General features: G+C 36.4%; 2 protein-coding genes across 3 annotated transcripts; one reads left to right on the top strand and one right to left on the bottom strand.

Annotated features, from left to right (window-relative positions):
* The first annotated feature begins 475 nt into the window (after window positions 1-475).
* Window positions 476-4,854, top strand: LOC131003113 (serine/threonine-protein phosphatase PP2A-2 catalytic subunit-like). 2 transcript variants are annotated; one of them, XM_057929591.1, is made up of 11 exons: window positions 476-842; window positions 1,928-1,984; window positions 2,178-2,261; window positions 2,360-2,431; window positions 2,989-3,060; window positions 3,310-3,350; window positions 3,488-3,554; window positions 3,669-3,860; window positions 3,947-4,036; window positions 4,109-4,216; window positions 4,336-4,854. In XM_057929591.1, exons 1-11 carry the CDS (start codon window positions 741-743, stop codon window positions 4,399-4,401), a joined length of 951 nt encoding a protein of 316 aa, XP_057785574.1. In that variant the 5' UTR covers window positions 476-740; the 3' UTR covers window positions 4,402-4,854. The 2 variants fall into 2 exon arrangements, with proteins under 2 accessions (XP_057785574.1, XP_057785573.1); XM_057929590.1 differs by having other exon boundaries at window positions 497-842; window positions 4,109-4,854.
* Window positions 4,333-6,956, bottom strand: LOC131003112 (phytoene synthase 2, chloroplastic-like). The gene is made up of 6 exons (XM_057929589.1): window positions 6,557-6,956; window positions 6,417-6,467; window positions 6,078-6,247; window positions 5,775-6,010; window positions 5,482-5,674; window positions 4,333-5,376 (listed from the first exon to the last, which is right to left on the bottom strand). Exons 1-6 carry the CDS (start codon window positions 6,870-6,872, stop codon window positions 5,212-5,214), a joined length of 1,131 nt encoding a protein of 376 aa, XP_057785572.1. The 5' UTR covers window positions 6,873-6,956; the 3' UTR covers window positions 4,333-5,211.
* Between the last annotated feature and the right edge of the window lie 7,403 nt (window positions 6,957-14,359).

Raw genomic sequence — 14,359 nt, 5'->3', positions numbered from 1 at the left:
ATCACATAAGGGATGGTGCAGGATTTTAAGAAAAAAGTTAGTAGAGTGTTATGTAGAAATGAGTGGTTGTGGTTAAAAGGAGAAAGTGATGTCATGTCCCAAAATGAAAATTATACTATATTTTTATGGGACGGACGAAAATGGAATATGTGATACACTTTTACGCAATGGAGGGAGCATATAAAATAAAGAGAGAAATAAATTATTGTTTTATTAAATAATTGGATTGACGTGAGCCATCGATAAATATAATCTAAATGTCCTTATAATAATATCAAAAGTAGGATGCTAATCCAAAATTTCCAAATTACAGAGTAACAGGTAATCTATATTTAGATGGAATAAATCCAAAATATCGAAACAAGCATAGTCATCTGCTGGTCTTACTTACAAAAGTGAAAGCAAACAGATTTTGAAAATATTGTCCCTCCTAAAAAAAGTAAAAATTCCATTTACAATTAAAATTCAAAGGAGTGAAGACATTTTCCTTCCACATCATCCGCAACCATAACTGTTGCCAAACAAATCCCAACTAACTGTAAATCAAGCAACCTGAGAGGGCTTTTAGGTAATTTCGCAATCCCCTTCGATTTCCTCGCCACTAGTCTCTACTCTCCAGTATCCACCTGTCACCCTCTCTTCGCCCCAGAGCGAGAAAAAGCTACCTTCAGAAAAACGACGCCGTCGGAGGAATCGATCGCATCGGAAAATCGACAAATCTAGGGTTTATTCCATACCTGATGGATGCGGCGGTGGCGTCGAGCGCTGGCGGAGGAGCCAATGGCAACCTCGACGAACAAATCGCGCAGCTCGTGCAGTGCAAACCCCTGTCCGAGCCTGAGGTATTGATTCCGGCCGTTATGGATTTTATTTCCCGCGATTCATGATGACTTCGTTGGTTTCGAGTTTCGAGGTTATTTCTTTTTTTTTGTGGAATTCGAATTTATTGAACCGTGTGGTGGATTTGATCCAGTATTTCCGACGTTAGATCCATTTGGGGGAATTTAAGGTGTCGAATATTTTAGCTGGTTCTTTGGTTTTGGCGAATCTTTTATTTGAAACTACGGTTCTGTTGTTTAAGGGTCGCTGCATTCGATTCCTTCACCGCAGTTTTGTTTTTATCCTCAGTTTCAAAGCATTTTAAGAAAGTTGAGGTATTTCAGGATGTGTTTTGAGAATTCGCTTGTCCTGCTTTCCTTGCATGCTTCTTTGGAATGCTAGAGCGTTTATTGGTTTTCTGCTGTGTCTAAAGATGAATGATAATAGCTTTGTCTAGCAAGAGTGATGGTATAATAGTTTTTCTGGGGTAAAAAATAAGAATCTCTATCACAGCCACAGGATATTGTTCATTGAGGAAACACATGATTTCCTTACTTGATTATACAAACACTCTAACACGCAGCCAGGGGCGGACACAGAAAAAATCTTTGGTGGGGGCTATATATTCTAAATCTTGAGTTTGGGATTTAAAAGACAATTTTGTTGCGAATTGATTTGGTGAGGGGGGCTATTATACAATAATTCACACAAAATACCAATGATTTGATTTTTTTTTTAAATAAATAATATTAATAACAAAAAGTTGTTTGGTGGGGGGACCGAGGATTAAGGCCCCCCCTTGGCTACTCCTCTATCCGCCACTGCATGCAACACCTTACCTGTTTAATTTTTCATCTTTTTTCTTGTGTCTGGCTGCTGCTGAGTGGTAGTGAATCTAGTGATTAACTTATTTGTTAGATTTTCGATGTGAAAACACTTATGGTCTTCGCAATCTTTTACATCTTGTTTTATTTGAAGATTGCCCTACTTTTAACTATGATAGCTTCTTATGTTATTCGCAATTTGTATTAATACGTACAACGAGGCTTGTATAGGTTCTTCCATGTTAAATGAGGTCTTTACCTGTGTCTTCCACTGATTTTGCTAGGTAAGGATGTTATGTGGCAAGGCCAAAGAGATCCTGATGCAAGAGAGCAATGTGCAGGTTTTCTTTCCTCTCTATACTCGGCTGTTACTGCATACACAAATATGTCTGTTGGTTGGAATGATTTTTAATTCTTGTTCTTTTGTGTACTTAAGCAGTTTTAGTCATCTTGTATCCCGTACCACTTACCTTATTCACTATTGTTGTGAAAATTAACCTTAATGCTCATTGGATCACTTTTTATCTCTTGCAGCCTGTTAAAAGCCCAGTTACTATATGTGGTGACATTCATGGTCAGTTCCATGATCTTGCTGAGCTTTTCCGGATTGGTGGGAAGGTATATACTCAAATCCCTTCTTCTGCTATCCTATGTGTTCTCTAAGATTTCACTTCTATGGATTCATATATTTATCAATGTTTTCCACATTTCGGCAGTGTCCGGATACAAATTATTTGTTTATGGGAGATTATGTTGATCGAGGATACTATTCTGTGGAGACAGTGACGGTTAGTTAATTCTTTTTATAAAGTTTTCTATGTGAAATGCTAATTAATCATATGATCTGTTTTATTATGTCAGGAGAGATTTTGTTCCAAAACTAACTCCATCAACATATTGAGATCTTAAAGCATGAAACCCAGAAATTGAACTGTTTTACTTGTGAAGCAAAGGGTTTCTGCTAGATTCCTTTTGTTACAAGAAGTGAATGTGTTGCTTTTCAGGCTTAATATCATTTATATGATTGCCTTTGTAGCACCACTAGCACAATGGTAGAGACATCATAATCTTGGTTGTATGTATGTGAGAAAGAAGGACCTCAGGGTGGGGGAGGGGGTTATGGTGGACTCAAATGAAAATTCTTATGATTGCTTTCATAGTACTTATTTAGTGTGAAAAAATCTAGTGTCTTTCAGGAGTACTATATCTAATGGATATATATCCAAACTGCCTGAAATTTATCAACTTAGTTGTACATTGCTTGAATTTCCTGATTTATTTTCTGCCAGGAAATTAGGATGCATGGGTTTAATTTTGCTTTGACATGTACATAAATTTGTTTCAGCTCTTGGTGGCTTTGAAAGTGCGTTATCCTCAAAGGATCACTATTCTACGCGGAAATCATGAAAGCCGCCAGGTAAACTTGTACGAATGCTTTCCGCCTTTATATATGCAATGAACGACACCACATCTTGGTTGCTGAACTGCACCCAGGACATAGAATTTGATTAGCTACATCTCTAGTTATTCATCATCAGATTTCTTGATGGAATGATTGTTTCTTTGTAGTAAGCTGCATCTGTTAGTAGTTTCTTGAGTTCAATTCAGGAGTTCCTAAATGATCCTCCATGTCTTAGTGCTAAAATGAGTTCTCCGTTTTTCGCAGATTACTCAGGTTTATGGTTTTTACGATGAATGCCTACGAAAGTGAGTTTCTTCTAAAGACCATTAAATAAACCATGGGAATAAATTACAATCAAAGTGTTAGCATGCATTATCATCTGTATCGCAATACTTATGTTATTTGATGTATGCTTCTGTGTTAATTTTGTTCTGTTGTGCAGATATGGAAGCGCCAATGTGTGGAAGACCTTCACAGATTTATTTGACTTCTTTCCTCTTACTGCACTGGTTAGTATATTTGTTAAAGATGAACGAAATACCACTGCACTTAGAGTCTTAATATCCTCCCGTTCCATGTCCTCACGAATCGACTGAAATATTTGATTTGGTTCTTACTTTTAGGTTGAGTCAGAAATCTTTTGTCTCCATGGTGGATTGTCTCCATCCATTGAAACTCTTGACAATATCCGTAATTTTGATCGTGTTCAAGAAGTTCCTCATGAAGGGCCTATGTGTGACCTTTTGTGGTCTGATCCTGATGACCGATGTGGTTGGGGTATCTCTCCTAGGGGTGCTGGATATACATTTGGCCAAGTATTTATCCATTACTTCTTGGTCATCCTCCATAATTTTGTTCATGTGAAAAATTGTGATATACTTTCTTCATGTTTATTGAACAGGACATATCAGAGCAATTTAACCATACGAACAACTTGAAGCTTATTGCTAGAGCTCACCAGCTGGTTATGGAGGGATTTAACTGGGCTCATGTAATTATAGTAACTTCTTAACTTTGTTCTTAGTTAACAATCTGATTGATAGCTGTGCTTGCTTGTTTGCAGGACCAAAAGGTTGTTACAATCTTTAGCGCACCTAATTATTGTTACCGCTGTGGAAACATGGCATCTATTCTTGAAGTTGATGATTGCAAGGGTCATACTTTCATTCAGGTCTCTCTTTCTCTCTCTCTCTCTCTCTCTCTCTCTCTCTCTCATGTTGTGTGTGTACCTACCTTTACACCTTATTCATCTGGTATTGGTCCAATTGGGCATCTCCTTGTCAAATGCAGTTTGAGCCAGCTCCCAGACGTGGTGAGCCAGATGTAACCCGAAGAACACCAGATTACTTTCTCTGAAGTAGCTGGAGGGTTGCCGAGTTCTGTAAGGCAGATGCCTGCTAGCTGTTTTGTGTGTCGATAGCTGCCCTATAATTTCAAAAAAATATACTGCAAGTATCAATCATTGGGTGGTAGAAAGCATAAAAAAGAAGTCTGGTGCTACTTTCTTCGGTTCAGCTGTTACTATGGAGACATACTGCAAAAGAGGCAGAGGAGCTCGGCTGTGCTGTCCACTCACATACACTACTGATGCAAAGATGTGGAATTTTCTCCCACTTTCCCATTTTTTTCCATTTTTTTGTTTACCATATTTTGTACGAGACTACATTAAATTTTTGTCTCTCTCCAGAACTTTTGTCTTCTCATTTGAGAAAATACAAAAGGTTGTAGAGGAGAGAGTTTTATCACTTCCTAAATATTTCTTGTGGATGCTGTTATGTATTTTTGCAATTAATGAATGGTTTTTGGTCCTGTGTTCTGCTTTAAGGGGTTGAGAGTCGTATTGTTGTCGACTAAATTCATGCCCATTATTTGCTGGAACGACTATGACATTGATAGCTTGACATATGCAGGTATGCTGAAATTTAGGAACTGTATTTCTGGAATATGATGATCGTTGCAAGTTTGTAGATGATATGGTTGAAAAAAGACATTAACGTGTCATGAGATTATCTGTAATCGTTTATCTCATATCTCAGCTTCCAGTATGTGCGTGTATATATATAAACAACAGCAAATTTGCAGAAGGGAACAAAGCTAAAATGTGGTTTGTGACCATCTTCTATGCAGGATGTTGCAGTCACGATTGCATGCCCTCTCTCTCTCTCTCTATGCGAGAACCATACTTGGTTTGATCAGGGATCTAGTGAATGCTACAGGCAAGGCCAGCAGTTTCTTGGTTCTGCCCACATATGCTCGTTTTGTCAAGTTATCGTAGCCGTTGTTCTCGATCGAGTCCAAGATCATACGGTACAGCATCAACGACGACCAAACCTGCAATGTTTAGCAGAAAAGAAATGATGCTTCTTGTAACACTGGTACGAATAGTTTTTCTCTCATTTACATTATGCGATGTCTTGATAGGATTGAAACTCATACCGGCCAACGGCTCGCCTCATGGAGCTGCGTGGCTCCCTCCTCGGCCTGGTCGAAGTAGAATCTTGCTCTCGTTATCTGCTCTTTCATGAACTCCTTCCAACCATCTGTCACCTTTCCTGAGAAAACATCCTTGTCCGATAATCCGAATCTAGCCAGTTCATCTTGTGGAAGATAAACCCTCCCTCTTGATGCACTGAGAGAGAGAGAGGATCAGACACGACACAACACATAGGATAGGATATGTCCTAAATTAGAAAGATACATATGTTTATGTCTTAGATTGAAAGACTCACTCTTCTCCAACATCTCTTAGAATGTTGGTGAGCTGATTCCCAATCCCTAAATACAAAGCTGCATTGTAAATCCTTTGATCTGAGAGCAACGATTCCGGGGCGATCCCCATAACCGGAACACTCATCAAACCAACGGTCCCAGCCACGCAGTAGCAGTAGATGTAAAGCTCTTCAAAGTTTGCATACCGATCCTTCCTCGTGTCCATTCTCATCCCCTCGATCATGTCCTTGAACGGCTGCAGATCGAATCAGTGAACATTCCATCGCTTCAAATACATCCCAAATTTCGAGTTAAAATTTTACCTTGATGTCTAATGGGAATTTGTGGACAGTGTGGGTTAGCGCAGCATCAAGCATGTCGTAGGGCCGGCCGTTGAAGATGTCTTCTAACCTCCCTTCCCATCTATCAAGAGTTGAGCTAAGATGTGCAGCATTTGGCCCATCAACCAATTCATCAGTCCTCCTGCACCACACTGCATCAAAAATAAATTAACCCAAATTAATGAATCATCAGATTTTGTAAGGTAGGACATGAATCAAACTTTTTATAAACTTAGATGATTTTTGAAGTGAAAACGTAACATTTTTTGAAAGTTTGGGATCAAATCCTATAAGATGTTAAGGATTCATTACTTCTCCTACCATAAATAGCCCATATTGCTTTCTGTCTTTCCTCAGTCATCAGCTGTGTTCCTGCATCATCATCATCAGATACTTGATTTAGTTATTACAAGAAGTATAATTAACAAAGCTGTTTGAAAGACGGAAAATGAGATTGAAACCTAGATAAAATGTCTTGGCGTATTCAGCACACAAATCTCTGCATCTTCCATAGGCTTCTTCGAGGAACATTGGGTGGAAACTAGGGTTTTTGCAGAGATCCGACGTCGTATCGGCTTTCCTTGTCTGCCTCTCGACAATCTCATGCACAAACAGATCGGTGGAAGCAGTTCCAATGTGAACTGATAATTCTGTCTGAGAAATTTGCTTTTTTCTTGTGTTTGGAATCGCTATGGCTGCTCTTACACTTGTAGTTTTCTTGTTCTTTCTTGATATAGCTTTGATGCAAGGCATTGCATGGTAAGAAGCTGCATTCATTTTGCTAAATCCCTCTCTCTCTCTCTTTCTATCTCTCTCTCTCTCTCACTGGGCTCAAGATATAAATAACACATATTTTCCTTATTTATTAACACCATGAAAACCCTATTTTGTATTACATTATCCATATTTAAGTATATATTATACATATTTGGAAGTTAGTTTAACATAGTATATGATTCTAGTGCATGATCACAAAGATGCTAATTTGTCTCGAAACTTCAAAACTCAAGTGAGTGAAAATTTTGTTGTTTTCTTTCTATGATATTGTCTGGATGTGGGATATGAAATAAGGGATCTTGGCCGACTTCGATACCTTCTAATTAGTTTACCAATTACTACTATTATATATTGCATGCCACGTGGAACTGAATTTGAGCAACAGCATATAGCATGAGATCACTACGGCGGGCGATGAAATTTGTACTAACAGATCTTAATTTAAAATTAATTGGTTTTTACAAGAATACGATCGATGTAGTATTTGTTAATTTTCTTGTATTTATCTTTTCATTGTCATGAATTTTACGGCACCTCTTTTCATCCATTGTTGACGACGAAATGAAGATGCCTTCCTATGCTGGTATATAAGATAACAAGAAGTCCCTTTACTTAATTTATTCAATATATATAAATTAGTGTTATTTGCCGTAAAATACATCAATTTTTAACGATTTTTAATTTTTAAATTTGAAATAAAATACACAACTTTCACGATTTGTGTAGATTATTCACATGTATGTCGAATTCTTTCAAATCAATATTACTAGGATGAATGCCTAAAATGCTTGAAATGAGTGTCAAAAACTCTCTTAAATTGGATTAATCTATTCTTGTAAAGTTGGTTTGTTACTGTGACGGATAATCAATTAGTATAACAACATATATTTATTAAAAGGGAAAGTAATTAGCCCCTATCGTAGACACTCCTATGACATCTGATACACTATACTCAATATTCGATTAATCATATCAGACCCCTCATGTTCTAATTTGAGTGCAATTAAGCCCATCCGTCTACTCAAGATTCGATCAATCAGATCCCCCATGTTCCACTTTAGGTGTAATTTGTTTGTAATTTTTTTTTATTGCACTGCACCTCCGCCCACTCAGTGTCACTGGAATTTAAAAGGAGAGAGAGGAGATCGGCGGCACACATAAGCAAATATAAGACAAACCAAACATAATCTAGAATCATCGAGATGTCACCAAAGATAAGACAAACCACTTATACATATGCACACAAGCAAAATCAACAGATCTTGAATTTTATCAACACAAAGAAGTTGCAACATTTTCAGCCTGGCTGAATTTGGTTTGGAGTTGCTCATGATTCTATTTAAGAAACTACAATAATGGCTACACGAAGCGTTGAAGATAAAGAGTGAATTGTGACAGGTATGATGTAATGTTGGAGTTCAATTAATCTAAGTTAATGTTTGGCGAGATTTCTAGCATTAATTAGTGGAGTTTTGAGTTGGCGAGTAAATAAATTAAACCCAAAATTTTAACTAATTATAATAGTTTTTCACTTAACCATTTCAACCACTGAGGGGCTGTTTAGTTTGAGAAACTGAAATGAAAGGTTTTTTCTGTAAATGAATTTTTCTGAGTGTTAACCCGTCGAAGGCGCGGCGGAGAGTGGCGAACTCACGATGCGCCTCGTCGGAGACCAGCAGCTTCGCCTTACCTTCCCAGTCGATAGTCCTTCCCGCTGCTGCCTAAAATTGCACATGGGTCTGCCGTCACCGCCGATCTCCTTCATCTCCTCTTAAATTCCAATGACGTAGAGAGGATGGAGGAGTAGTGCAATAAAAGAAAATTACAAACAACGTCATTAATCCCCCCATGTTCCAATTTGGGTGAAATTAAGCCCCCTCCGTCTAACAATGTCAGGTCGCCGTTAGACAGAGGGGCTTAAATGCACCCAAGGTCGAACATGAGGGGTGTGTTTGATTGATCGAATCTTAGATATAGGGTGCCAGACGCAATAGGGGTATTTATGATAGGGGCTAAATTGCTACTTTTCCCTATATAAAATTCAAATAGGTTCAGGCTATTAGCAACTATTGTAAGGTGAGGATGTTTTTGGTATTGTAACTGCTGTAATTTTGATAGAGGGGTTTCAGAGGGGGTAGAAGAGGTGGGGTTCCTTTTTGGTACCTGTGGAGGAGGAGTCTGGCTCTTGCTCATGCATGTTGTACACTTTTTTTGTCGAGCTAATGGTACCTCTGGTACTGACGCTCTATGTTTCGTTATAAAATCGCATTTTCCCTGATCAAAAAAAAAGAAAAAAGAATGAGTAGTAAAATCACTTTCAAGTGGTTTGGGCTAGATACATCTACTATATATTTTATATGAGTTTGGGTGGTTGAACCCCATTATTTTGATTAATTAATTGATATTTTAGAAAACTTCACAAATGAGATATTATAAATAAATTGGAATCTCATATGTATTTTTATTTATACTAGTTATTATTAATATTTAAATATTTGAATTTATTGGGATAAATAACTAATTATTATAACAACTTATTTTATAAATTCAAACGGTCGGGGAGCCAATGAGATCACTATGGGGGTTTAGATAAGAATGAGTAATTAATGAGTATCCATAGTATTATTAATTATTACATTGTAATTTTTAATTTTTTTAGATATGTAACTAACTGTCATAACACAGTTTATATTTAATTAAGTAATATTTCATGAATATATATAAATGAGTTTAGGCAATTATCAGGTATTAGTGGACGAGTTTGGAATGAAAATTGGTACTAAAATCATTTTTGAAAATGAATATGAATATTAATAGACATGCATATACGAACTTTTCTATAATTTGTAAGCTTTGTTATTTATTATAATTTACTATTAATGTTTACTTAAAAATGTTCGAATTTGTTATTACGATGAATATCTAATTATTTTAACAATTATATTTATATATTTAAACTAGTTTGGATAATTATTAAGTAATTTAATATATATTTGAGATCAGTAATAAAATTATTTTTGAAAATGGATACAAATATATAGATTTTACACGAGCACTAGTCTCATTGTTTATCGTCATGCCACGATCAACAATTCCATATATCAAAATCTTATTTAAGAATAAAGCTATGTTTCAATCTTATTTAAGAATATAGCTATGTTTATAAGTTCTACATGTAACTATGTCATAATGTGATATTGCCTCAAATCTGGACCGATTAGAAACTAATTTAAAATTAATTGGTCTCTTACAAGAATACGATGTATTTGTTAGTTTCTTGTAGTATTTATCTTCTCATTGTCATGAATTTTACGGCACTTTTTTTCATCCATTGTTAACGACGAAACGAAGATCATATCCCTTTCGTATGCTGATATATAAAATAACAAGAAGTTCCTTTACTTAATTTGTTCATCTCAAATATATATATATATATATATATATATATATATATATATATATAGGGTGTGGTTCTAGAGAGAACTACATTATTTGTGAGAACCGGAGAACCATCAAATCTAATGCATCCACTGTAAAAATTAATGCATTCGCTGTTAAAATTAATGCACTAAAAAAATTAAAAAAAATGCTCCCTTCAGGATTCGAACCCAGGATCTGCATTCATCCAACAAGATGATGCATCCACCGTAGATCTTGATGATCGAATGGCTGAAAATGGTTCTCTGGTCTTCTTTTATTTATGGTTCTTTCTTGAACCTCTCCCTATATATATATATATATATATATATATATATATATATATATATATATATATATATAGGGAAGGGTTAAAATAAGAGCATTTCTTAAAATATAAAATAAGAATCATTTTCAATCCTTAGATCATCAAGGTCTACGGTTGATTCGTAATCCTGTTGGATGGATTTATGGTCCTGAGTTCGAATCTCAAAAGTAGCAAAAATTTATTTTTCACAATTCATACCTTTAAACAGCGAATTCATACGTATTCTACATAAAATTCATACATTAAAAATTACTCTTATTTCTTATTTTACAATGTGCTCTCACGGTAGCCCACCCCGATATATATAAGGAGAAGATCAAATAAAAATGAATTAATATGATGAGAAAATGAGAACAAATCTGCAGTGACGGATGCAGAGTGGGGCAAAAAAAATTTTGTGTTTCTAGTAGTATTATATATTAAAATATTACTCCCTCCGTCTCATTATTCATGACACGTATTCCTTTTTGGGTTGTCCCAACCTACATGACACATTTTCTTTTTTAGAAAAAATCAGGGGTCATTTAAGTATTAAAATATTCGCTAATTACACATTTACACTTAAAACACATGCCCTTAATTAAATGGACTTTTTCGGACCTCAAAGCAATTTATTCCAGTTTTGCTCTCTCTTCAATTCCGCCGCATCTGTGAACCCTAATTCCATCTCTTCTATCTCTCTCTCCCTCTCTCCCTCTCTCTAATGTTCCACCTAAAACCTCTACTCTTCATCATCCTCCTCTCCCTCGTCGGCTTTCTTGGGTTCCGGCGGCCGACCTCTCTGCATTCGTCTCTCACCGTGCCCGAAAATACCTTCGCCATATCCCCCAAAATCCCTAGGATTTAAACCTATTGATTTCATCGTGCCCTAGTTCTTTTCTGAAAATATTGTCTGAGGGATTTGGGTTTCTTTTGGCCGTGATTTGTTTGATTTCGCCGGTTAAATGTCGAGATTTTACGAAGATCTGTTCGATTTTGACTGGATGGCGTCTTTGCAAACGTGGGTTGAATTGACAGTGATAGAAGATAGATGCAAAGAAGAGGCGGCTTGCCGGGCTTCAGCCTAAGAAGGTAAACGGCCGATTCCTCCATCTACTCCCTGTCCTCTAACGAATTCCGGTGAACAACCGGTCTCTACTTCAGATTCCATTTCTGATGCTTACCCTGATTCGTTCTTCTTTTGTGAGAAAAATTGGGAGCATCGAAACATGAGCGATGCTGAGCTTTCTATGATGCAGATCCTGCTTCATGCGTTTTTTTTGGTGAGATCTTCCCTATTTTTGAACAACTCTTTATGGTGATCTGTGATATGTGGGATTATGTTGCAATTGTACTGTGGCAAGTGATAATTTGTGGCTGAAATGATAGGATTATGCTCATTCTATATATATGTTCTGTCCGAAAATTTGTACATCGATGATTACAATTTGAAATTGTATGAGATTATCAGAAATTTTGATCTTGCATGTTCTCTTGTTGATTATGGTTTGGTTTTCTATGGTCTATGTGCTGTGTGTAGTGCATGTTCTTGCTTGGTCCTGTTGGATGGCATTCTTAACTGTTGGTATCTGCTTGTAGCAGTATTTGTGATCTATGTGTTGGATCTGCTTGAAGCAGTGTGCATCTGTGCATTTCAAACCTGTGCATCTGAATTTCATTAGAACTTTGCAAGCATAACATACATTACAAAAATATGTGCATTTGAAACTCTACATAGAGTGTGCAGCTGTGCATTACAAAAACAACAAAAAGTTTGAAATTCTTGAAATCTTCAATATGCACTTGTGCCTCCTTGAATTTGTAGCTGCTGCATGCTACAAGTCAGCCCATCTGTTGTGCCTCCAATCATGCCTATTTGCAGCTGCCTTAAGAAACCTTCACTCCCATTAATATTCCCCTACTCAATTAGGTAGGCTATGCATTCCCTAACAAGCCTTGAATCAACTTCAAGGTTTGAAGGAAGCATATCCTGCCTAATCAAGGCATCCTTCTTCAAATGGGGAATTTTGTAACAGTTTTGACCTTTTACCTTGAGTATTTCAATCATGCAGCTTTGTAGACTAAGAAAAACCTTGTTCAAGGTTTGTGCACTTAACTGTTCAAATGAATTTTGAACAGTCATAAGTAAGTCACTAACATTGTTGCAAACTGATTCAGTTTGTAGCGATTGTATCGCCCTGAACCACCCCAAATCATTTATGTTGGTGTCGGGTGAGTTTGGTGGTTGATGCACCCAGTGTATGTCAAAGCCATCACTAGAGGCAGCTGCCCTGAAATCAGGGTCATTGTCTTTAATGTGTAGCCGCATTATCCTGTTGTATGTAGATGACTTTGCTAGCAAAACTAGGCCACTTTGCCTTTATAGCAGGTATAATATGAAATTACAATAAAACATGTATACTAAGCATATCAAATTACATGAAAATATGGATAATAAGCATCTGAAATTACATGAAAATATGGATAATAAGCATCTGAAATTACATGAAAATATGGATTATAAGCAGCTGAAATTACATGTATACTACTCATAAACTGAAATGATTTGGATCCCAAACATTTTATTTGAACATTCCTAGCATAAATCATTCATTTGCCATACCTTGTTAATTAGGCAATCCTTCACCACTTCTTTGGTGATACTTTGAATGGGTTTCCACTCCATTGTGCCTGCCTCCGTGTTCTTACTCTTCCTCTTTGCTGGTACCATTTCAGTAAATGGAAAAATGCCTATTTTTCCATCAAATACGCATTATCCATCAGGGCCAAAGATAGGCCTACACACTGCACACATAAACATCACATTCGTGATGAATTTTTTGCTTTTACAGGTTCTATGAGGCTCAGTCTCTGCAGGGGTTAAGTAAAACCTTTGGTTAGTTTTGGTTATGTAGAACCATTTCTCATCAATGTGAATTGTGTTGTGCATGTTTTAAAATGTCACACTCCTCATAATCCTATCATACTCTGGGGCCTCTAATGAAAACCGTAGCCTAAGCAACTTGTTAGGAGCTGTAAGGTTGGGTTTAATAGCATTGGAATGAGCTTTGATCAGCCCTAGCTTAATCCATCTTCCTACAGTACTTTTGCTACATTGAATTCCACATGCAAGCCTTCGAATGGTAGATCTTTTGGACAAGTCTAAGTTAGCAATTAACTGTAAATCTAATTGCACCCTTCTGTATTTGCTTTTTTGCAACTACCCATACCCGATTGATTGTACTTCGTGAGCTGCTCCATTTTGCAACAGCTGCTGAAATCTTCCCCCTAGAAGGCTTCCCCTCCTTGCTGTCTTCAAGGAGGAATTGGATTATTGCTGCCCTCTCAAATGTGGAGAGATCTTTTCTCCTAGCCATAGTGTAGTTTTTGTGATTTTTTTTTTTTTTTTTTTTTTTGTAGCAGCTGTTTAGTTTGGTCTTTGTAAAGTGAATTGGTCTCTATTTATAGAGGGGAGAAAACTTGTAAAGTGTGGGAAATTTAAAATTCTCAAATTTTCATTGAAAAGACAGATTGGAATTGGATTCTGGCGCCATAATTTTCTTTAGTTTGCACACTTTTCTTTTTGCTCCAAGTTTTACTTTAATTTGCACAGGTTCATGTTCATAATTTAAATTTAATGTTACAGGTTTAGATTTAAATTTAAATTTAATGTTACGGGTACAGAATTTAAATTTAAAACTTAAATTTAAATTCCAGATTTAAATTTAAATTTAAATTAAATTAATTAAATAAATATTTCAAA

The sequence above is a fragment of the Salvia miltiorrhiza genome, unplaced genomic scaffold (assembly GCF_028751815.1).
Source record: "Salvia miltiorrhiza cultivar Shanhuang (shh) unplaced genomic scaffold, IMPLAD_Smil_shh fragScaff_scaffold_71_2, whole genome shotgun sequence".
NCBI classification, from domain to species: domain Eukaryota; kingdom Viridiplantae; phylum Streptophyta; class Magnoliopsida; order Lamiales; family Lamiaceae; genus Salvia; species Salvia miltiorrhiza.
The sequence above is the reverse complement of the archived record's forward strand: the minus strand, read 5'-3'. Positions and strand labels throughout refer to the sequence as shown.